We start from the raw sequence: 25,311 nt of genomic DNA on the forward strand, positions 1-25,311 counted from the left end.
CCCGCGCCCGTCAACCAATCTCGTCAGCTCATTTAAACGATGCCGTTGTAATTACTACTGTATGTGTCAGGCCTGAGAGACAGGCCTCTTCGCACGCATCAAACACACTGAATGAATCCCGCTCCCACCTCTCTCCACGCAGCTACACACACACACACACACACACACACACACACACACACACACACACACACACACACACACACACACACACACACACACACACACACAGAACTCATCAAGTGTATGTGCACACACACTCTGCCTTCTGCCTTTCCGTAGGTTTAGAGCAAAGTAGTGTGATCCGCTGCATTCTCTCGTGCCTGGCTTCCCTTAACCTGCTGACCGGCTCCCATCAGAGACGAGGGGCTAAGCAAGCTGGTGAGACACACACACGCATGCACACACCCACACACACACACACACACACACACACACACACACACACACACACACACACACACACACACACACACACACACACACACACACACACACACACACAGCAGTGTGTGCAACCATCCAAAGAAAGTAACCCAGCTGAAGATCCCTCAAGCATTTTGCAAAAAAAAAGCTTCAGCGGTTAAAAAACAAGCTGATTGATAAAACAACACGAACAAGAAAGGTTTTCAGAAACAAAGCCAAGCGACGGCGTGTATAAATATAGAATGTGCCTTGGGTCTCAAATGTGAAAAGCGTCGAATGAGAATAATCATAGGATAATGTAATCAGCATCGGGAGCGCTTCACCGCTTGCCATGTTATTAAACGGTTACAGAGGCATTGTCCACAGTGCGGACGAGTTCAAACTCTAATGTCAAAGTAATGCCAAGCCGTCACCGTTGTTATCCTGCCGGCGCCGCTCCATAGCGCTGAAGCACACGGCGGTCCATTGTGAGCGCTAAACAGCCTGGGTCTGGACGAGAGACTGCCACTTCCCACAGAGAGAGAGCGAGAGAGAGTGAACACTATGAGCCAGCAGGAAGGTATAGCAGGGCTGAGGCCTTCTGAAAGGCCCTCTGGCGGGGGGGTTCAGGCCGAGGACCACGGGCGGTAATTTGGCACAGCCTGCCCTCACATCTGGAATGCCGTGCACACACGCGTCTCTCCTACACAGCCCCGAGCCCGTGACCTTAAACACTGACCGCTCCCGTCTCCGACGGCCAACGCTTTGACCTATGTGTTGGCATTATGTGTGTAGGCAGACAAACACACACACACACACACACACACACACACAAAGAAACGCACACGTTTGAGTGTGCTTGGCTTTGTAGCAATCTGTTCGACTGACTGCGTGTGAGTCACTGACAACTAGTTTCTAATCTTCCGCTTTCGAGTGAGCATATAGGCGGCAGGGAGGGCAGATGATTCAACCGCCCCAGCAAACACACAAATAGTAAGAGACAAGGAGAGCGGGGAGGACGTAAGAGGAATGGGAAAGAACTAAAAGGATAAGAGATACTAAGGTATCCAGAGGAGAAGGTTCGCCATCAAACGTGTAAAGGGCAGAGAACAACAAGCATCTGCATTGTGTGTGTGTGTGTGTGTGTGTCTGTGAGCAGCTCACCTCTCTGCTCGACACACCTTTTCCTCGCTCATCGCTTAGTAGAGGATGGCCAGGTGAGGAGAGGATGGGGGGAAGGCGGGGAAGAGAGGAGAGGCCTCTGTGTCCACGCCTCTCACACAACACTCTCTGAGGGGGTTATTGAGACGAGGGCGGGAGGTGGGTGAGGAGGGTCTTGAAGGAAAGGTTACTAGCTGTGATGTATTGAGCAGTGTGCGAGAGGGAGAGAGAGCGAGAGGGAGAGAGAGCGAGAGGGAGAGAGAGCGAGAGGGAGAGAGAGCGAGAGGGAGAGAGAGCGAGAGGGAGAGAGAGCGAGAGCAAGAGCGAGTGGCCTGACGTCTAGATGCGTTGGTTTGTGTCTGACGCACTGATGTCACACTCAGGCAAAGGATCATCAGATCCCCCCCCCCCACACACACACACACACACACACAAACCTCTGGGTCTGGCTACCCTTGCAGGTAGGACTACCACTAACGTCTTCACCAATACATAACTGAGATTAGTATAATACTGTTTTGAACTGGATCCCTATGGATTTGCCGATCCTTATTTTACTGTGTATCTACCACTTTAAATAAAATGGGGATGCAGGTGTGGTGATTCTGTGACTAGAGAGAGATGATTGCCCATGTTTGCTCTTCCTTATTTGTTGTTCTTCTCCAAAACGTGCTTTTAAGATAATTAAGCTGCCAAATTGAAAAAAACTAACTGAGCATGAGTTAATTCTGTTAGAAATACAATTTCACAGCAACAAAATTGGATGCATGTACAACAATACAACGTACACAGCAGGACACAAATACATTCATAATGATTGCACGCACTTAATGTGCGACCTTGGTTTTAATCCAACCTCAAAGTTCCCTATCAAGCGAGGAGTTTGATCATCCCCAAGAGTTGGTTTGGATTCCAGCCCACCCACAAAAGATCAGTGTGTGTTGTGTGTGATCACAAATTACACTCGGTTTATGGTAATATTCTCCCCCTGTATTCTGTGCAATGATGACTGACAGCTAGGCAAGCGTGGGTGGGGGGGCAAAGTCATGGCAATATTAAAAACAGCCCACACACACAATCCCAGGGCTTAGAGTGAGAGAGCCGGGAATATTTTTTCTGCCGAAGCCAGACTCACGCAGAAAAACACCTATGTGCAGTTAAAAAAAATGATACAAAATATAATACGATAAAAATGAAAAAAAAGGAACCTACTGATAATGGAAATATCGTGGAAACGGTGATGGGGTGAAGAAAAAGGAACCTAATAGCAGTGTAAATCATTCTGGGGATGGAGCAATGGAGTATTCTGGAAGTTTTGGAGAGACCACGGGCCTGGCTGTAAATCAGCGGCGGCAGTGGAGATGTTATAATTGCTTTGCGATGCTTGTGGCGCGGCGCCAGATTAGCTGTGTCATATCTTATTGCTTTTTTATTGTCAAGTGCCTCATAAAGGCGGCGTCTGTGTGTGTGTGTGTGTGTGTGCGTGTGTATATGTGCATGTGTGTGCGTGTGCTTGTATGTGTGTGTGTGTGTGAGTTTGTGTGTGCGTTTGTGTGTGCGTGTCTGTGCGCATGCGTGCGTGTGTGTGGGCAACTGCATGCGTGCTTGCGTGCGTGCGTGCGTGTGTGTATGCGTGCGTGTGTATGCGTGCGTGATTGTCTGGTGTGACCGCTGATTTGCACACGAGTGGGTGGGCCCCCTCGGCGGTGAACATGCACAGACGCGCACGTGCGGCAAAACAGCACAGCGGTGAGAGACGGCTTCTGCAGCCCTCTTGTCTTCCTTAAAATGCACGCTAAATAATAGGATTGCGCCTGGACCGTCACACGCAGCACAGGACACATCGTAACTGTCCTTCTGCGTAAGAGACCCCCCTCCACACACGCACACTCCCAGCACCTTGCTCCCCCACTGAGACGCAAGGCAGAATTAATGGATGTGTCAAGAGGGGCAGGTGGAACGCAAGAGAGAGATAGTAGGGGGAGAATGAGAGAGAGGAAGAAAGGGAGAGAGAAAGAGAGAGAGAGAGAGAGAGAGAGAGAAGTAATGGAGGAGACACAGATAGAGGAAGGAGTATGAGAGAGGGAGAGAGATGGAAGAAGGAGAAAGAGAGAGAGAGAGGTATGGAGAAAGAGAAGGAGAGGGGAGAGTGAGAGGTGGAGAGTGAGCGAAAGGAAGGGGAGAGTGAAAAAGGCAGGGAGTGGGGGGGGGGGGGGGGCCTCAGCCCCCTGCTGTGAAGAACCGGATGGTACAAACTGTGGCATCCAGAAATAGCCAAAACACTGCTGTTATTACGTACGTATAAATAAAATAAAAGTGTGTGCACGTGCGTCCCATATTTGTGCGTCCGCTCGGCTTGTGCACATGTGTTTTAGTCCACATAACACACTGCAAACACCAATCAGGCTAGATAGAAAATAAAAACAAAAGTATCCTCATGTTTTTCCGATCCTAAAATAGAGGGATGTGGCTCCAATCGTACATTATGAAAAACAGTGAAAAGACGATCCCTCAAAATGACATCTGGTTCTTCGATGCTCCCTACAGCGCCGCACAGACAACCTCCATTATTATTGTGTTGCTACACAATCATAAATATTAATTGTTTGGTCTGAGCAAGGGACCAATCTTCCCACTATTAAAAGAATAGATATTTTTCATTTCCCAACAGTTCCATTAGAGGGATACACTGTGTGTGTGTGTGTGTGTGTGTGTGTGTGTGTGTGTGTGTGTGTGTGTGCGCGCGCGCATGTGCGTCGATACTAGTTCACAGCCCGTAGCTCATGCCCCGACTCTGTCTCAGAGTCGCGTCATCAGTCACAATCAATCAGGAGAGCGCTAAAAGGCAATCCTACGTCAACAGCTGAGCTTGTGTTTCCTAAATATAGATATACACAGCTTTTTCTCAAATGCTTACGCAGCGGCCAGAGTGTGCGTGTCATTGCGTGAGTGAGGTGATGGGAGAGAACAAACCTTTTGTAGAATAACGTAAATGGGAATATTCATTGTTTGCTCAGATGCTTTCCGGTTTTTTAAACATGCACAGCCGCATAGAATAGGGAGAAAATACACATTCAGAAGGCAAAAGTGAAAGAGGAGGATTGAGAGACAGAGAGAACAGACAGACAGACAGACAGACAGGCAGACAGACAGACAGACAGACAGACAGACAGACAGACAGACAGACAGAGAGACGGAAACAGAGACAGAGAGACAGACAGAAACAGAGACAGAGAAACAGAGACAGAGAGATAGAGACAGAGAGAGAGAGAGACAGATGGAGAGACAGACAGAGAAAGAGACAGACACATAGACAGAGAGATAGAGAGAGAATAAATAGAAACAAAAGAGACCACGGACAAGAAGACATTCATCAATAGGCTGTTTCTATTTTCATGCGAATTTATATAGATGGTAAAGGGGGGGAACAGTAGACAACACATCATAGAGTGAATATACTGAAAGGTCACATTCAATTCTTTCAAAACCTCACACAAAGACAAATCACTCAACATATCTTCCCTTGGGGAGCAGGACTGCATTTTAGTTCCCGCAAGAATGCGACACCCATCCTTTGTTTTACCTCATCAAGTTAAACAAATAACGTCTGTGACTTGACCATACACAGCACATGATCCCAACAAAGAGCAGAGAGTCAGTGAACAGTATACAGTGAGGACTGTGTGTGCGTGTGTGTGTGCGCTATTAATTTCCTTAACAAAGTTGTATATTCTAAAAGATATCCAGGATGCACGAGTAATACAATACGCATGTCTTCAGGTTATATGATCGCCATGACGTATGCCTTCTGCAAATGAGGTGGGTGGGGGGGATGACAAAGCAGGTTGTTGACAAAATCTATGTGTGCGCAAGCCTGTGTGTGTGTGTGAGAGTGTGTGGAAGCGAGAGACAGTCACGTGGGTCTACCGAGGCAGCAGTGTGATCTCACTGGGTTACAGGCCAGGCTCTCCCGTGGAGAACAGAGGAAGACGAATCACACCTACTTAAAAGGCCCACCAAATCACCCTTTGCAGCATAAAAAGCCACATGATGCTATCCCATAATCCATTGCACTTCCAATCGCAAGTCACATGGACCCCCACACCTCAACCCTCAGACCCCCCACCTACCAGTCTTTGGCACCTCTGCTTTCCGTTGCCACTTTATAGTCGAAACCAGACCTACAGCCAACATACAACCCCGGGGTCGGACCCGGCCCGTAGACTTTCTTAATCCGGCCCACAGCGGTCTCAAAGGAAGACGAACCCCCCCAAAGAAGACAATGAGTCAATGAATCTCAAGGCGACTGCCTACAATGAGTCTGAATTGCTGCTGTTCAATTTGTTAAAACTATAACAAGACCATAAAGTTATCTTTATGATGTAAAGTCAAAACCACAACACCCCGTAGGATCGCTGTGTGGAAGCCAGCGGCTTTCGGATCTGCTCATGGGTCCGAGTCGGGCTCGGTTACGGGGGAGCTTCAGTGCAGCCTAAAAGTTTCTGAGGACACGTGGCTTCAATAGTGTAGAGAGCGGGCTACAAATAGGTGGTTAGAACACTGTGTAGGCTTTTGATGACATTGCAAGGCAGAACTATCGCTATTCACTCAAAGAGAGATCATACAGGCGCTGTTGTGAGAGACGGATCGCCATGAAAGAGAATATACATCGCTCCCTGTTCTATTCATGTCATCCTTTTAGTAGGCCTTTTAGTAGGAAGAGCTTCTTGTATGTTTTGCCTTCGTTTAAAGATTGAAATAGCTGCTAAATACGTTCATTCTTAAAACCCTTCTTCCTTAAAACCCCCCTGCTTGCCTGAACCTCTTATTTCGAAAGCCTCGAGTAACTAGTGGGAGCGCAACCATGGAAAACGAAATCCTGGGGAAAACCCGTTTGTTTGGACAAATATATCTAGGCCTAATAATATGAATCTGGAAATAACAGGGGGGAGGGTGTGAATAAAATCCCATCAGTGGCGCATCCAACACAGGTGAGCCCGGTAAGAACGTTGGTATATGCGACAACACGAGCCTATTATAAAGTAATGTCATCATTTCTACTGAATTATTGTAGTTCAACATAATTCAGCACCATGTCTTTCCTGTTTCAATTAAATTGTCCAATGTGTGGCCCTTTGCATAGCATATTTAAGACAGTAAGTTATACTTGAAACTGTTTTGGGGGGGGGGGGGGGGTTAGGTGGGTTTCTTGTCATAGAAGCAGTTCAAAATGAGCATTGGGGAATGGATGGGGAGAGTGGCAGGAAGCAGTGCACCATGTGAATCACACAAAGCCAGACATTATTTACGCATGCTTGCGTCCTCATGTAAACCATATCACTTGTTTCCCACCGAGATTTCCGAGGTCATGCCCATATCCCTACACATCTTTTCCTAACTAGCCACATTGGGCAGAGAGAGAGAGAGAGAGAGAGAGAGAGAGAGAGAGAGAGAGAGAGAGAGAGAGAGAGAGAGAGAGAGAGAGAGAGAGAGAGAGAGAGAGAGAGAGAGAGAGAGAGAGAGAGAGAGAGAGAGAGAGAGAGAGAGAGAGAGAGAGAGAGAGAGAGAGAGAGATTGTTTTGGGCATGGGAAGCCTAGTTAGTCTGATGCTCAAACGGAGAGAGAGAGAGAGAGCTGCCAAGTCAGCAGACCTGTCGTGTCCTCACGCGGTCAATCCACGGGTGTGCGTCATTATGCAGCCCGGTGAATGTTTGCATGTGTGTCCAATTCATCCCAGCGTGTGAGGATCTCAGTGTGATTCTCGGTACGTGAATCGCTGTGTCTGGACACGTGTTCATTAAATGGGTTTGTTTCCCAATGGCTGCAGCCTACCTGTAGTTATCCCCGAGCAAAGTGCCCCTCACACCCTCCAGCTCCTTCATGACACGTGAATCGGAATTCACTTTAAGTCACTTTGGATGGCAAGTGTCTGCTAATAACTGCAAGTGTTTGAGTTCGGGCTAGCTTACAATTATGTGTTTGCACTTGTGTTGACACATTAGCAACAGCTGTCGACCTTCTTGTGAGTGATGGAGGGGGAAGGGGGGGATGGAATGTGGTTTATTAACTGGGGCTAATAAAATGCCAAACCGCACCATTGACGAGAACAAACGTGAACACACGTACCCAGCAATGGACTGTCAAGGCCAGTTCACCCGACCCAAATAGTCAACCATTACTGCACCGCCATGTGAAACTGAACACACATCGGCAATAATTAGTTGTAGACCTAAAAGTAAAAGCCCCTTTTACCAACCAGCTGCTGATTCCGATAAGTAACGCTGCCGTGATTTATAGATTTAATCCCCACAGACGGGCCCGTAGCCGTAGCTCTAATGAAACACATGGGTCTGGACGGGATGCCTGGAGCTCAGGGCGCTGTTCTTTGCGGAGAACAGCGAATGGATTACTAAAAGCACCAGGCCCGCATTCCAGAACAATCTGGACAGATCATTGACCGTTTTATAACCGCGGCCATTCGTCGTCGTCGGGTAAACCGGCCCACATTCTGTGTTCCTCTGAAAACACAGAAATAGAGCAGTGCCATCTGTTGTGTATAGCTCACTTCCTTTTCACATTCTTAACAAACCTCTTATGACATTTATATTTGGTTTGTTTAGCTGAAAGATAACAGTTTCCCAAAGCCACGGCTTTAGCACTACCATTTCACACTATATCCTATCCATCTGCGACCACGTTGTAATTGTCAAACGATTGTCACATAATTTGCTCCGATGGCAAGGTGAGACATCTGGACTGCAATAACAGATCAGAGGCCGCTGGTTGAGGGATAATCACAGATGAAGCCGCTTCCAAATGGAAGGAAATAGAGTTTACTTTAGCTGCTCACCAGGCGCCTGAGCTCATTTAAACATCAAATGAAGTCCTGGGACGCTGGGAAACAAAACAGTACAAATTGGAAAGCAGACGATGGAAATGAGCGTGCTGGAGGAAAAACAGACAATATAGAGGAAAGAATGGCGGATAAGCAGGATATAGGTCTATAGTGGTCAGGGAGAAGGGGGGAGGTTCTCCAGTGGGGTGCACAGTACCCACAAGTACTCGATTTCAGCAGCAATATTACTAAAACCAGAGATACCGCTCAGAGGCTTTCTCCTCTGATGCAAATGCTTCTCCTGGAATTGCTTAACTTGCATAAAAGAAAATACCAGTTTTCATGTTCGAGAGAGTGAACGAGAGAGATATCAAGAAAGCTAGACGTCGCCCGCAGCATTTTTTTTCAAGCTTTATGTCCCAGTTTGATTTTAGATGTGGTAAACTAAGCCACACAGTGCCTGAAGTATGTAAGCAGAAGAGAGTATTCTGTAAGCATCCCATGCATATCTCCCCAACCATTTGCATCATGTTCCGTATTGTTCCCCAAAATATTAAGGAAGTGTATCTGTAGACTTTCTGTATCTATCGTGTTTAAGCGATTCTAAAACGTAAACGTAAAAGTACTTGCTGACACCCTCGATAGACCATGACTCATCGAGAAGCAAATAAGTGAATAAGCTATAGCTCATGACTAATGACAACCACATGCACTAATCAATGCAAAGCAATGTAGCGGCCCGGGTTTGAGCAATGCCTTCTTGTGTCCTTTGTATGCCAAAGTGAAGAGACAAACACGCTTAAAAAGTAAGGGTTTTCCTTTGATTTCCTGGCTGTAGGCTGCAGGCATCTTAGACATGTAGAGTAGTTGTTCGCAACCTTTCACTTTAGGTGTACCACTTTATTGTCCTCAAGACCTTTTCTGGACCATCTGCAATCTGTAAAAAAAAAATATATATATTATATATATATATATATATATATATATATATATATATATATATATATATATATATATACACACACATGCAGTAGCTCAGCAAAGAATGCTTTGATTAGCCATAGACGCTAGAGATCTTGAAATAAACTGCACACAATTTTGAAATAAAAAGCCACAATACTATAATGACAAATTTAGAATATATTTATTTTCAATTATCAAGATAATCTTTTCTGCTATTGTGGAATTGTTGCTTGAAAATAAAATTCCCCGTCTGGGGTTGTGGAGGAGGAGTTATCAGTCATCCAGTGAGTCCACTGCTCTGTGCCTCCATCAAGCCAGGGTTCACCAGGCGTTCAGCAGGGCCCAGCAGACTGGTGTGAAACCAAGAAGTACCACCTAGACTCGAAGCAGGCAGCATACGGCCCCAGGGCTGGAACCGTCCGTTGGACCCTTTCAATCCAGCCCACAAACACAGTGTTTCCCATACATTCATTTAAGAATCGGCGGGTCGCTGTCTGTCTGTGTGGCTCTCTGTCCCTCCCTCTCCCTCTCTCCCCCTTTCTCCCTCCAGTGGCAGATTGCATGTTGGTCAAGCTATTGTTTTGGGCTGGTAGTGTATCTTCCTATCTTCCAATATCTTCCTATTGGGTAGAAATATTGAGCGAGGTGCTCCCACCTGACGACTTTACTTGGAAGACCTGTGTCTTCGGCAGGTATTCAGCGCTATGTGTTCATGTTTCAGTTCAATTGTAAAATCTGTGGCCTTTTGCGTACTTGATCTAAGTCAAAGAGGCCCTCTGAAAAAAGGATTTGTTAACCCGTGGTCTAGACACTTGAACCATAGCTTCCTGGGCAAGGACGTCTTTGTTTCATGCTGTTAGTGGTGTGTGTGAGTGTGTGCGTGTGTGCATGCATGGGTGTATGTGTGCAATCATTCTGATAAAAATCTTTAAAAAAGATAAGAAGACGGCATGGTAGGAAGAAAGATTTATGTGTTGTAGGTAGAAACATGAAATTTGTAAGGTTTTCTTTTTTCTCTCGCTACCTCCAACTTGTTTTATGCTAAAACAAATGTATACATAAGAAGCAAATTATGACCTCAAGTTTGCTGCCCTGAGGAAAATATGAAAATATGACTCTTTCCAAAACTGATCTTGTGACTGCTTGTTGGTTTCAACACGAGATACATGGTGAAGGATTTTGTCTTTACAAAGCACTAAATTCTTTGTATTATTTTTAAAATGCTTGAAGTTTAAACTCATGAGTTCCCCATGAGCACTAAGTACTGCTTTTGAGTCCAAAAGAGGAGCTGAAACACTGTGTGCTTTGCACTGGGAGCGAGTTTATGCATGCATTTCACAACATATAGGTTGCAAAGCTGTGCAGCATTGTCATTACTGCTAAATGTGTGTCTGTAATAATTTCTCTTTTACTGATGCGGCAATGAAGCTTTTGTTTTGTCAAAGTTAATTAAGATTGAAGGGTTAAAACACTGTCATTTCACGTTTTGGTCTCAAATTATCGAAAACACTACAATTACCAAACAAGCAGCAATTCATGGCTTTGAACAAAAAATAAGAAAGAAACATAGAATTCAAAAACAACGATTCAGCTAACAAGTGCTTCCTCATCAAGAAGAGGGACGACAAGTGCTAATCCTTCATGCACATATTATGGTAGGCAGCATGCAAAACAACGATTTAGGAAACAGAAAATGGAAAATGGATATTTATCTCGAAATTCTGAAAACACATGTGAAACCTTCTGAGGGGATGTTGTTTTTGGAGTGCTAATAGGTCAACTATGGAGTTAGGTATTGGAAGCATTGACTCACCGGTAGAGAAGACCCAGGAAGAGCAGGAAGAGGGCGATGGTGATATTCAGACCACTGGTTGCCATGTGGAATGCATCTGGAAGACCCACAAGCCAGTCCATGGAGACGTGTACGATCTTCAGAACCCCTTGGAAAGGGGGCTGCTGTGCGAATACAAAGACCAAGCAAAACATTGCAGTACTGTTTCACATAATATATACAAAAATCATTCAAGGCTAAGGGTCTTAACATATTTCTTTATGTACACATGCATAAACCTCATGAACCGAACCAATACAACTCTGTATTGTGCCACTCTTGCTTAGAAAGGTAAAACCCAAGGATACCCTTTATAAAGAAAAAGTAACAAATAGCATTCATTCACAGATTCATCTCACACGGTGGTCAGTCAGTCGTCTGACAATATATGGTGGTTGGTTGGTTTCCAAGGCAACCGGTCAATTATTTGTTTCAGTAGTGGCAGCAGCTTTGTCTGAAGCCCACCACAATGTTCACCCTTCCCCTAAATTGTGAGTGGTCATCCCCTCTATCCCGGGAACACAACTTCAATGATCCAGCCTCAGTGAGGATCCTCAACGCGCTAGTGTGCTCATCATGTAGTCACTTGGCTCCGAGCAACCCAGGTTCGATACCAACCTGTGTTCCTGTGCTACATCTCATTCCCTCTCTTCTCAGACCCGCTCTCCTGTCCCTCTTCACTGTCCTGACCATAAAATATGTATATAATACATAGGATTCATAAGGCTGTCTAGCTATGGAGAGTCACCTGCCTTGGCGATAGGGACTATATCCAGAGGCCGTATAAATAAATATATATATACAAATACCATACAGCATGGGATAAAGGAAGTAGGCCTATTCAATAAAAAAATGAAAATTTAATAAGAACTTTGAAAAGGAACAAACAGTTCCTTTTTTATAACTCACTGTGTGGAATGAATTCAACCACTTAATCAAATCTACTTCTCTCTTACCAGTTGCCAGGTGCAAACAACTTGCTTTGCAGCAAAGATCAGTCTAGAAGCTTTTTAAAACAAATTTAGCAGCCCGGGATAATATTTTTGATAGTTGTTTGCATGGAAATTTGCATGAAACGCGTTGCTGCTACTCTAGTTGCTGCTTGACTAATTAACAATGAAAAACAAGGAGTCTTGACTCAATATTCCACAGCAGGTTGGTAACTCACGACTAACATATCGTCAAGGACTGCTGACACAGTTAGTGGTCCTGCTATTCTAAGTGCATCCTTGATATAGCAGAGCTGTAGCAAAATCTTTCATGCAGGCCTGAGGGGGAGGAAAGTCTGACAATTCAACCCGCTACAGCCACGTAGGAGCACGTTTGCAGTGCGTACTGGGCCATGTAGTGCAGCGCATCACAGGAGTTAGAGATGAGGACACAGATGATTGAATATTTAACTGATTGCATGAGCCGGATAGAATTTGCCGGGCCCCGGGCCTTGTGTTTGAACCATGTGGTATAGATCAGTGGTTCTTAACTGGTCTAGCCTCAGGACCCACATGTGTCGTTAGTCATTAAGTCAGGACCCAAAAATGTAAAATGTTTTTATAAATATTGCAGTAATCAACATTGTCTGTACTGTTGGAAAACATTGCGAGAACAATGGTCGTGAACTTATGGGTTCACGACCCACCAGTATGGAATCACTGGTTTGATTAACAATTAACTCTTAACAAAGCTTAAGTTATTTACACAATTAAACACATGAATGCATACAGATTCTATTTCAGTTTGGTTACGGAAATGACTATAAACTTGTAGACGTTATTTTTTAATATAACTTTTTATATATGACTAAATCATATTAAGGAAGTCAACAAAGAAGCAAAGTACCTGGCACATAAACTTGGGTAACAATTTTAATTATCATCATTTTCTAGAGGTTTAAAAAAAAAAGTAAATGTAAAGATAACAGGAGGGTTCACACGTACTGTTCATAAAAAGAATCGCACATACCTGTGCGATGTATGAATTACACATTATATGTTGGCATTGATTGGCTGATATATAGGATATAATGTGTGTAGTATGAAACGATAGCTCTAGTAAAGGAGTAATATTATAGGGTTATTATATTCCACACTGTCCATAATAAAGGTTGTTTAATCTCAATTTAGAAAAGGGAAATCGGAGATTGATGTATAATATACATAACTGGGGCTGACGCGGTCACAGAAACAATTGCAAGGTATTTCTCTGATAGTGTCTAAACTATGTAATTTACTAATTAATCCTACACTGAATAGCATTTAGCAATGTAAACATACATGATAGAGTTAACCATGTGGGATGCGTGTAATAATTTTTATTTCATTGAATCATAACACCATAGTCCGTAATTTAACATCCATGTTTTGCTCTAAGGAAAATTGAGGTTCAAATTAATTCTGAAAAGAACCAGTGATTAATGGGACAGACTGCACCATTGTGAATTGGCAACAACATTAAACCAGTGAGACACTTTTGCACATAATAGCAAAAGGGTAGGAGGTGACCTCAGGCAGCAGACTCTTTTTTCTGTAAACAGTGTTTCGGATATGATGTGTCATGAAGATATATTTGCCTGTTCTTACCGCGTTATTGATAAATGATGGTAACTGTTGTTGTCGACCCTGAATTCAGAGACATATTAATCCATGGTGTAAACGCAGGGGACTACTTCTTCTTCGTTTATGGTGTGTATTATAGGTCGACAAACCAACAATACGGACCATTACCGCCACCAACTGACTTGGAGGGTTGAAGAGGCGATTTGGTAGCAAAATAAGAAATTAATAATATTGAAAATTGAGTAATAAAGCATCAGTAAAATGAACTGTGATAAACTGTGCTAACATTTGACAATGGAAGTATTTTTTTATTGTGGCAGACAAGGTAATCAAATAGAATTGATGTGTTTTTTGCGCTGTAATTAAATGACTAAGTTTAATCAAAAACGTAACCCAGGTTCGTTAGACAGAAGATAGAAATGTAGGAAGGTTGAACAGATGCAGGCCTATTTGTGTTCAGTATTTCAGTATGGTGCTTGATCAACTGTCATGTTCGCTTTTTAATTGACTATTTGATTAAGCCTTGCGAGTTGTTGCTGTGTTTGCACTTAATCATGTTTTAAAATCGCAGATTGGTAAATTACAGATTATTCACATTTGTGTGAGCCTGTGTAATCCGATTCAACTCTAGTACGGCGAAAATCTGATGTCGTCACTGTACTGTAATAGCTCTTGTTACAGACATAACTACAAGATCACCGCATCATTCAACCGGGATGCACTTTACAACGCGACATAGGGGAGAGAACATGGACTACTTGATGAACATGTTGACAGTCTCGTACCAGTTTGAAATGCGACGTGAACAATGTGTCGAATGCAAATTAAACCACTGATCTAAGAAATTGATATGTATTTTTGTTATATTATTATTTTATTTTTATTATTTTAAGAGTTTGCTGTTAATCCTTATATTAATGAAAATATAGAGATAAACGCAATATATTTCCTGTTTATAAATCCTGTATATTGATATTTCAGGATTTATATTTTTACATAGGAATAGCAATGTATCCATTTAGTTAAGATATAATCATCACCCCAAATGCCGATTCGGTGACACAGGCGCCCCTTGGTGATGCGTTCTCCTATGCGATCGACTCGATCGGCGTTTGACTTAAACACTCACTGTACGCCAAACTCGCTCCGCTCTGCTCTTACCATTGCAACTTTTGCAGACTCTACAGACATGTCGTACAATAGCTGAAGTAAACCTGTCATTCGGCTCATCGTTTGAGCCTCCGACAAATAGGTGATAGACAGGAATCCGTTGAAGGACACCCCCGCTGCTGTTTGGCTTTCAATGGCCTCTGATTAAAAACCTTGGATATGAGTTATGATCATTTTTCTCATTATTGAACTGGGCTAGTGATGCAGGAGACCGTGGCGACTCTCTCAGTGGTTCAAGATGGCAGATTTTTATTGAGTTTTGAACAGATAAATCGCTTTATTTTTTGCCATGAATAACAGAAATCTTTGCACCGATGGCCCCTGTATACGAAGGTAAGATGATTGCTTTTAAATCCGGACGCCTTAATGTGGAATAATTGAATATACACTAGCCTAATACGATAGGCGATTTATGCAAGTGATGCAGAGGAAACAGAAGTGGCGATGCGTTATATCATCCCCTCTTTTTGTTCAAATGTATTTATAAAACATGTTATTTTTAAGCCTATTTTTTTGGTAAATAGCTTACTTGATATGCGTGCTAATACATGTCTAAATACAAAAATCACAACACATAACAGACCCAATTTGAAAGCCATAACCACGATTTCAGTCCTAGGTCTGTCTGCCCCTCAACATTGCGATGTTTTAACAGGTCAAATATCGTATTATTGATGTAATGTACACCTATTGATAGGATTCTGTTTAATTAAAGTCCACCACTGTAGTTTGCCGTATGATAAATGATCAGCTTTAAGATGATAGAAGGAAGTATCCAAAGAAGATCGTAGACCAACACACGTATCCCAGCATGTTATAATCGAGAAGCCTATATTTATATATCATGTTTTGATACCGAGCAAGATATTTAGCCCCACCATTAGAAAACGGACGGTGTTATATAGGCTATCCTGTCTCGGTGTGCACTGTGGTTATTTGTGTTTCATAGTTATTCAATCAAAGGGAAGCTTTATGCCTGCTCGATGTTGCTGCATTATGTCCCTGAATAATCCAATTGGGCTTTATATTGTTTATTATTGCAAGCGACTAGTCTAACCATGGCGAGTAGCCATGGTAGCACTGTACATTTTACACTTAAGGTGAAGCTGTGGGCAATGAATTGGTGGAACAGTAGTATAAAACAAAGCAGGGACGCAAACCCTGTGTAGCCCATACCAGTGAAGGATTTGATGAGAAATGTGCAATTTGGCCAAACGCTTTCTGTCGTCGCATGCAGTTAAGACATTATAGGATGAGGCTATATAGTCCATAGTTTGGGTTGTTTATGGACATTAAGCAAGCTTCGTTTATTCTCCATAATTGTGTTTCCTTGGTGTATATGCTTTCTTGACATTGCTTACCTATCGCGCACACAGTGGAAAGATACTCGTTTTCACCCAACATAAAGGGAGATGACACATGACAGTTGTTCTATTACGCGGAGCAAAATGGCAAACGAATAAATGACCCGATCTAGGTTTATTTATTTATTAATGTGTTATGATTGCAATTTAATTCATACAATCGTAATATCTACTCTTTACTCCCTCTGGTGGTGAAAGAAATAGATCATTGTGATGTGCAAAATCGGAAAATTACAACGTTTACTACAATGTGTGAATGTTTGGTCAACTGTAATCTGAGGTGATACGAAATGGTAAACCTTGCGTTAAAAAAGTTATAGGAAAAACCCAAATCAATTGCCCAAACAAAACAAATGGTCTGCAAAGGGATGTTGTTCGTTGAACATCTGGCTGGCCTCTTTGCAGTCAAAACAGTGATCTGATGCTTTTCTCATAACCCACACTAACATCCTGACGTGTGCCTGGTGAGCAAGGCAGGTCCAGCTGTCACTTGATTGTTGAAAAGCTAATATTCCCACACACAGCACAAGCATTCCAAAACCAAGTGGGTGGCTCTGAGTAGGAAGCACAGACTACTATATTGTGACTTCCATGCATGTGAAGGGGACAGCGCCATAGCAGATTACCCGGGCAACTTCATGTGTGGAACAGTCGCCTCTCATGCACGGGTCAAGCCGTACAGCAGAGAGCATTTTATTAAACAGCCGTCGGAGTAGAATGGACAGAGAATGACTCAGATGATGGCGGTGATGACAGGGACTGCAGCAGCACAGACAGCTCTGCGCGATGCATGCCTAGACCCTTTACCACCTTTATGGCTTACTGGCCATTTGAACTGTGCCGTTTTGGTTTATTTATGTGACAACACTGGATACATGGGACAATCCCTCCCGACCTCAGGAGCTACGGGGTCGGGGGACCCCTTGGGACCTCACCCCCAACACTAAGCCTAAACCAAGAGTCGGCTGTCTCAACATGCCGGCTGGACAGTGTGTTTATCTCTTTACAGCCGGCAACAGATATAGAATATAAGGGTTGGTTCAGTGCTTACATAGTTGGAGTTGGAGTTGGAGACGGTATCCATTCCCAGGGCTTCTCACTCTCTCTTTCTTTTATTTCTCCCTTTCACTTTGGTCGCGGATACTGTAGTATTTTGATCTGCCAGTCAGTGCATGCATCAATATTTGATGTTTGGCAGTCTGTTTGCCTGGAAAGCGTTATGGAAATGGATTACCTGTCTTCACAAGCGTCTCTTGCAATATTCAAGTTGCCTCTTTGAAAGAGAGACAAAAATCTAATGTTTAGGGATTTGTTGTATTGATTTGGTAAAGCATTTAGTTGGAGAAACGGAGTTCTTGGCAAAGGGCAGAACATGAATGTTATGTGAAATGAGCTGAGCTTTGTGTGTGCGTGTGTGTGCATTTATGTGTGTGTGTGTGTGTGCGTGTGTTTGCGTGTGTTATCTACAGTCCATGTTAAATATGTGCACACGTGTTAGTGGATCTCTTGTGAAGACGGGGGATATGTGAGCTCTCTGATGTGTTGAAATAGTTCACAGGTAGGATCTGAACGGGGGGGTGGGGGCAGTGAGGGGGGCGGCAGCTTCAACTGAAATGACAGGTTAGTGGAGGCCAGTCTGACATTAAAGGCCCAGGCTTGAATTTGGACATAATGGAAGACGGGATTTTCTTTTCCACAGAGGCACTTTTTTTTATTCTCCTTTTCTCCTTCTTCATCCTTCAGTAATCATCCCTCCTGCGGCACCTGAGCACATCATTTATCCCGCTCCGCTCGCGCAAAAAAAAAGATGTTTGATTGAAATGATGGGGAATTTCTTTTGTGCAACTGTAATTTCTTTCTCCTCGGTGCAAAGCCTTCTGTTTCAGTGCTGACTGGCGCCATATGTTTTAGACCTCCCTCAGTAAAACAACTCTGAAGGCAGCAGCACTCTGAGGTCCTCCAAGCGAGAGGCACCATCAGTTGCCGACATTAGTTCATTTTTATGGGAGCGAGGGAGGGAGGGGACAGGGGGATGTTAGCATAGATAGACGGAGCCTCAACCTTGTCGAGTGCTTACACAAGGCTTTTCTGTGTTGGTTGTTGTTCTGTATTGGAAGGTCTTTTTATTCACCGTTGTTTTGCCCCCCCATGTTTTAGTGGTTAGCCTGTGTTCAACCGCTGCCCTTGACTCTGAGTGGAGAAATACACATTCCAAACACAGATCGCCAATAAATCTAGTTGTAGCGACTAATAGTTTTTAGCTGGACTGAAATAATGAGAAAAAAAGAGAACACAATGATTTTTCCCTCCAGGATCAATAAAATGCAATGATGACTTTTTGTGTTTTTGTGCTTAGTTAGTTACCGAGGTGGTTTTAGTTACGTACAGACTTGATTAGGCTGTTCGTCCTCGCTCCATTGCCAATGAAATCCCTACATTACATCACTCCTATGGTTTGTCACGTCGTAAATATCCTTTTTAGAAATGGGAATATGCCACATTATGGATGCACGATGCGCCCTTAAATGTTGTTTTTTGTTGTTTTGTTTTCAGTTTTTAGATTAAAAAGTAGAGTAGCTTTGGAAAATAATGACCTATTTCTGTATTCATGTTTTGTTACTCTGTATTAAACATCTACAAAATAGTAAATAGTTTCTGAAGCATATGAGACATGTTGATTTTATTGGCTTTGAACACATTGGTTCAAAGGAGAGTTGTTATTTTGCTTCTTTGTAAGAGAGAACTCCGTGAATAGGATCTGTTGGGCCTGTAAAGCTGTGATTACACAGTGATTCCTGGAGCATAAAGGCCATATTTTCATGGAGAAATGTGAATCAACCCTCTTTTGTAAAGGAGGAATATTTCTAATTGAAGTGTGGGCTTGAATCTGTGTCAAATGACATGCATGCTAACTACTACACACTATTATCAGTTATTGTGTGTATATCAGTGCATCAGTTGCCTCCACACCCACACCCCCACACACACACACACACACCCACCCACACACACACACAGAACAGCCATATAAGCAGCAATAAAAGCTTAGATCATGTTGGTTAGGGGTAGAGGTAGAGGTAGATGGCATTGGTTTGGTCTAATGGTTTTGAGCCACAACCACAAGCAACACAATTATACCCACACACCCACACCCAGACCCACAACCATAAACATTCTACCAAACCAATACCCTCAGCCAACCCCCTAACCCACATGATCTAGGCCCCCTGTCCTCCTGGACTTTGTTGTTAACCACATCCCAATAATCTAACGCCCCACACCAGCCCACCACCCTGCTGTTTGTGTCCCCGACCTTAATCCTATTGTTTGTGATAATGTCCCCCATACCAGTCCATTTGACATGGCACTCTCTGGAAGAGCACCGCAGAGCTGACCGTGGCTGTATTTATGCTTTGGCTCATTTGGCCTCTTTTAGCTTGACAGAGGCTGGGGACAGAGAGAGAGAGAGATCAATGAAAAGGGGAGGGGGAGATAAATAAAGACCGGGTAAGGCATGCAGTATTTATAGACACTGACAGATAATATTAAAAATCAAGAAGAAAAGAGCAGGAACCGTGTAAGGGATTGAATTTCAAGAGCTGTATTTATTATTGGTGTGTGTGTGTGTGTGTGTGTGTGTGTGTGTGTGTGTTTGTGTTTGTGTGACATGTATGGTAGGCTCCCTAGTTGTAAAGCCCGTCTCTGTCTCCCTTTCTGTCTCTCTAGCTTTCTCTGTTTCTCTCTGTCTCGTTCTCTCTGGTTCTCTTGTTCTCTCTCTCTCTTTTTCTCTTGCTCTGCCTTTTCTCTCTCTCTCTCTCTCTCTCTCTCTCTCTCTCTCTCTCTCTCGTTATCTCTAACTTTCTTTCTCTCTCATTCTCTCACTAGAGGAAGTGAGACAGGGGCCGCTGTTATGCTGGGCCCCTTGGCGCCACAGATGGCTGCAGGTACACTACTACGCTCGGCCGATAATCAAAAGGCTTCAAAGGCCGGACGAGTGGCCAGGGCCGTTCCTGTCCATGGCCAGGGGGGGTCGGGGGCAACGCTTGGTCGGACGAGGGCGACGACCCAAGCGATGGAGAGGTGGTCAGAAGAATCCACAGCCATGTCCCCTTGTGCGGCTCTCGCTTGCTGTGCATCATTGTAGTCTTTTTCTTACTTTTTTCATTTGCTTATTCACATGACCTCGCTCTGCCTTTCTTTGCTTTACTTTTGACTTCCTCTCTCTGCCTGTCCATTGATATTTCTCTCTAGCGCACGCTCTCGCTCTCTTTCTCCTAGCTCTCTCTCTCTCCCCCCTCCCTCGTGCTCTCTCTCTCTCTCTCTCTCTCTCTCTCTCTCTCTCTCTCTCTCATCACCATACATCCATAGGATAATATTGTTCTCTAACTTTCTTTCTGTTCTTTTCAAAAACCTTGTCTGTATGATAGGTCAAAATATGTTGAAATATCTACACATTTCAACACTGTGCACACACACGGGACACATTGAAATTATGGTTCACTCCCAATTTCCTCAAACAGAGAGTACACTTGCACAGTAGGTGTGAGAAAATATACAGTTGAACAAACCCATATTTATTGTTTTCATTTTTATCACACCCCTGTGTGAAATGCAGAACCGTAGCCTCAGGATTCCTCGCCTATGGAAAATGTACTAATCCAAGCAGCCCCCCCTCTGTCTTATCTCCATAGCACTAGAGAATGAAACACCTTCCACATTCATCTTCTCTGAGTACTGGATGAATGCAGGGAGAAGAAGAAATCGTGGATTCAACCAGAGCTCTGTCATTTTAAAGCCAGTGCTTTCTTGACATGAGAGAGCTATGAGATGTTTTCATCTGAGCTGTGCGATTCCAATCTCAAGCCGAGAAGATAAGCGTGACAGCTAATCAAAGTTATTCCTTGTTTAAATGTGGGTTACACAGAAACCCAGAACATAGAGAACAATTATGAAGTATACCAGGAATTCAGTCTTTCTTTCTTTCTTTTGACGATTGCATTTTTCATCTTATCAACCGGAACATCAACAATAATTCCCAGTTTGATCATCTCAGTATAATTCCAAAGCCTGCAGGATTTTGTAAACGTACTATTTGATAAAAACATCATTGTAAAACATGTGTTACTATAAAAAAAAAAACAGATTGCTTCAAAAGAAACACCTCACTTATTCTGACGAACCAATCAACCGTACGAACCTGACGCCGGTCGGCGTATCGTTAAGTCATGTCTGGAAATACACGGAGTCGATGTGTTGGCAGGATGAGGATGTGGTTTTAAAAGTTAGTGGACAGGTGCTGTAGCACATGAAACACAGGTCTAATGCCCTTTACGATGTCATCGTCGCTGGCTTCAAAGGCTCCGTGCGTAGAAGCTAACCAGCGGCCTGGCTTGGCGGCCAGACTTTGAACTGCCCCCCCCACCTTAGTCAGCCTGGGACGGCTTGCGAGAGGGTAGGGAGTAACGCACAGGGAGGCAGATGAAAAAAAAAGGACACTTTTCTTAAAGAACAAGGAGGGGAGGTGGAGATTAATTATACCAACCCCGCCCTGCCCCCCCCCCCCCCGGTGCAAACATGTGTCTATGCCTGACTCCCACCCTAATTCCCCCTACCCCCCCACAAAAAGAGAAGCTGGGGCCCATGGGGTGGCTGTGTGGTATATAGTTGTGTGTGTGTGTGTGTGTGTGTGTGCGTGTGTGCGTGTGCGTGTGTGTGCGTGCGTGCGTGTGTGTGTGTGTGTGTGTGTGTGATTCCAAACTGGAGGCCAAACAGGAGGTTTTTCAAACCACAACGTTTAGAAGGGCAAAAGTAGTGTGGGGGTGGATGAAGTGGAACAGATAATGTGGATGTTTAATCAGTCCCTTGTGATAGTGAAGAGTGGCTTTGGCTTAGCTAGAAGTAAAGGGTGTTACCTGTGTGTGTGTTTGTGTGTCAGTGCCTGTCTGTGTCTACAAAGAAAATGATTCTTGTATGTTAGGTACATAATAGGGCATACACATTTATCCTGAGATCCACACACACCCTTCATACAAACAACATTATCTTTCTTTTGTGCATCCTGTCTCTTAGAAAGGTCAAAAAAGGTGACCTTTAGGCGTGGTGAGATCCTTCCCCTCCCATGCTGGTAGGCCAGGACCTTGGTGTTTCTGCCTTATTAAGCCCCTATAGGATCCAGACGGCGCTCCTGAGTGGGAGGGTACCAATTCACAATTCACAAACTGGAACTGAATGCTGATCTACTTTTGTCATCCATCTCTACCTAATCCCTGGTCTATTCCTCCATTGTGGTATGCATCGGTTTTGTTACGCAGCCTCCACGGAATAAATTCCTTTCTTTGTGCCACTGTTTCTCAAAGTCTGAAGAAAAGGTACGTGTCATGGACTGGTGTTATTTGGATAGTGTGCAAGGAAGCATGGCTCTTAGCTCTCGTTATTCTCCGGTCCGAACGCACACCGGGCCCTTGGGGTGTCATGTCGTTGAGACAGTTGTGGGTGTAGCTGTGTTGCTGCTGGGGAGACCGCTAGCCCTTCTACCAGTCGCGGGTGGAGGTTGTTATTTGTGAGCGTAAAGGCCGCTGTAAATAGCATCCCTGAACCAGTAACTGGGGTGTTGTGACGACGGGCCCAATATATTACCTCAGCTCAGCTCTGTGAGTAAACAGCCTTTACCAACTGCCATGCGGATGACACGTTGTCACTTGGATTAACGATGACATGCTTATTTACTAAATTTGTATTCAACACACAGACACGCACGTGCAGCATGCAAATGAAGAGACCTCCCTGCTTTTGTGTGTTTGTGTGTGTGTGCAAATCGACATAGTAGGTACAAATGGAGAGAGGTTCAGAGAATAAGTCAGTAATCGAAAAGATGTGCAATTGATGGTTTGGTCACCTGTATTATTGCCAAATCCCCCATGCAACGCTTAGAGGACGGGGGGAGAAAGATGGATGGGGAGAAAAAACGGCAATACATGACTGTGGTTTAGAGGAGATAGATCTATTGCCCCTCCAATGTCCAGAGCAGCAGCTTCACACAAGCAGTTAAAATATCACAAACGCCTGCTGCTTGGCCAGGCATGCCATGTGCCAACATTTACTTGTATGAGATCGCTGAAAGGACAGAGGGTGGTTGTGGATGTTGGGGGGGAGAGCAGGGGGAGGGGGTATGATGTCTATAAGCGGTGATATAACATGGGTAGCAGACGGTATGCCTCGCCAAGGACATGGTTAAAAAAGATTAGGGACTTCTTCTGTGCATCTTTTCTTCCTGTCATTTTCTTTTGGTCTCTCCTTCCCATTTGTTGGTCTGTCTCTCTCACCATGTATGTGTATCTCTCTTCCCCTTTATTGTACCCCTGTCTCTGTCTGTCTGTCTCTCTATCATTTTTTCACAGGCTCTCCCGCCTCTACTTATGGCCCCTCCCGTCACTTATCATGACCAAACACACACAGGCTGGCCTTTGTGTTTACCCTTGCCATCAAAACATGCTTTCCATTCCCAGCTTCACCCTCCTGAATCTTTATCATCAAGATCCAATTTGTAGTTTTTTGGTTTGATTACTCTTTTCTCTCATTTTATGGGTTGTTTTTTTCTTTTCTTCCCAAAAGTCTCAATCAAATCCTCATTGTTCGACGTCGATGTTCCTCCGCCTTTATGTTCTCCCTCTTGCACGGAGAACAGGCTGTTTCTGTCACTAAGGGTTTCTTCGAGTGTTGTTTTGTCCACCTTTGTGGCGTTTTTTTACTGTTTTTTGTTCCTTCAGAGAGCACGGCTTGCCGCCGTGTGCTACGAATCCCAAATCAGAAAACGCACGTGGTTTTGTTCACGTTGTCCTCAAATGGATCCCCACCACGATATGGACTTCAGCATTGAAACAATTAAAAAAATGCAAAAAAATAAACCTAGACACATTGCTCACATTCTCACTGCGTGTTTGTGCAGCGCGACAACTCGGCAGCACTCAAACGAGCCGGCTAGCTGAAGGGTAGAGGCTTGTTTTGACAACATGGCACCCAGAGTCCCGGGTCCCTGAGCACTTGGGCTGGTTGGACGGGTTCGTCCTCAGCGGTGAGGGTTCATTGGCCGGCCAAGAGCTGTCGGGCAACGGCCGGTTCCCAAATGGCCCTGAGGTTGTTCTGGAGGTGTGATGCGGACGGGGTTGAAGGGGGTTTTCGTTCGCAGCCCCTCTAACCAAGCGACAATGCCTGTTTTGGAGGACACGCGCAAGACCTACATTAAAGGAGGAGAAAGCGTGTGGCCTTTTGTAGACATGTTCACAGACAGACATGTAAATACATACAGCTTGTCTGCTTGGTTGCACACTCACTTGCATAGCGTCCGCCTCTGAGAGATCAATTGTAATGTTGTCGTTAAAAGAAAGGTAAGAATGTCTGTTTCGTTTGAAAAACTTAAATCCAAATAACATTTTAATGGATTTAAGTGTTTTTAGGTATTCAATACATTACTAGACATAATGACATCCTAGTTTCTAACTCACACCTGTGTTACAGTTTGAGTGTAATTAAAGCAGTTTGCCGGCTGTGAATTTAGCAATCCATAGTTGCTGAATTGTACTGGTTTTGCTAGAGACTACCAAAATCCTAGTACTGTGGCATCCCTGGTGGTGGGGGTCATGAATTATTCTAGCTATGTCTTTTTCCACTTTCGTCTTTCTTTTCCCTCAGAGAATCAACTTGCTATGATCCCATTATGTAAATTCAAAAGGTAAAGAGCAACAGCTCATTAAAAACTTGCCCATGATAATTATGTTAGCGGGGGATAATCTAATTCAAAAACTCAGAACTTGTATATTTGTTTGGAATATATCGGCTGATTTAGTTGCCTGATAATAAAATAGCTAGACTTTAAAATGTAGCAATCATAAAAAAATAAAGAAAAGAAAGTTCAATTTGTTTGATTAAAATGTGTTATTTGCTTCATTCAATTTGTTTGTTATTTTTAAGCTTTGATCTATCATTTTATAATTTTGGACTGGTGAGGAGAAAGATATTTGATTGGTAGAAATT

General features: G+C 43.8%; 2 protein-coding genes across 3 annotated transcripts in view; one reads left to right on the forward strand and one right to left on the reverse strand.

The window, feature by feature from the left end:
* Nucleotides 1–13,859, reverse strand: part of tbxas1 (thromboxane A synthase 1 (platelet)) — a 54,638-nt gene extending 40,779 nt beyond the window's left edge. Inside the window, exons 1-2 of the mRNA XM_079743525.1 lie at nucleotides 13,772–13,859; nucleotides 11,178–11,320 (exon numbers count right to left, since the gene is read on the reverse strand). Coding sequence (XP_079599651.1) covers nucleotides 11,178–11,278 — 101 coding nt within the window. The 5' untranslated portion in view covers nucleotides 11,279–11,320; nucleotides 13,772–13,859. The remainder of the gene's footprint in view (nucleotides 1–11,177; nucleotides 11,321–13,771) is intronic.
* A 1,074-nt stretch (nucleotides 13,860–14,933) lies between these two features.
* The window catches only part of hipk2 (homeodomain interacting protein kinase 2), a 78,342-nt gene continuing 67,964 nt past the window's right edge, over nucleotides 14,934–25,311 (forward strand). For both annotated transcript variants that reach the window (XM_079742665.1, XM_079742666.1), the window contains exon 1: nucleotides 14,934–15,250. In XM_079742665.1, coding sequence (XP_079598791.1) covers nucleotides 15,232–15,250 — 19 coding nt within the window. In that variant the 5' untranslated portion in view covers nucleotides 14,934–15,231. The remainder of the gene's footprint in view (nucleotides 15,251–25,311) is intronic.

Source organism: Pollachius pollachius (genome assembly GCF_949987615.1).
Source record: "Pollachius pollachius genome assembly, chromosome: 9".
NCBI lineage: Eukaryota > Metazoa > Chordata > Actinopteri > Gadiformes > Gadidae > Pollachius > Pollachius pollachius.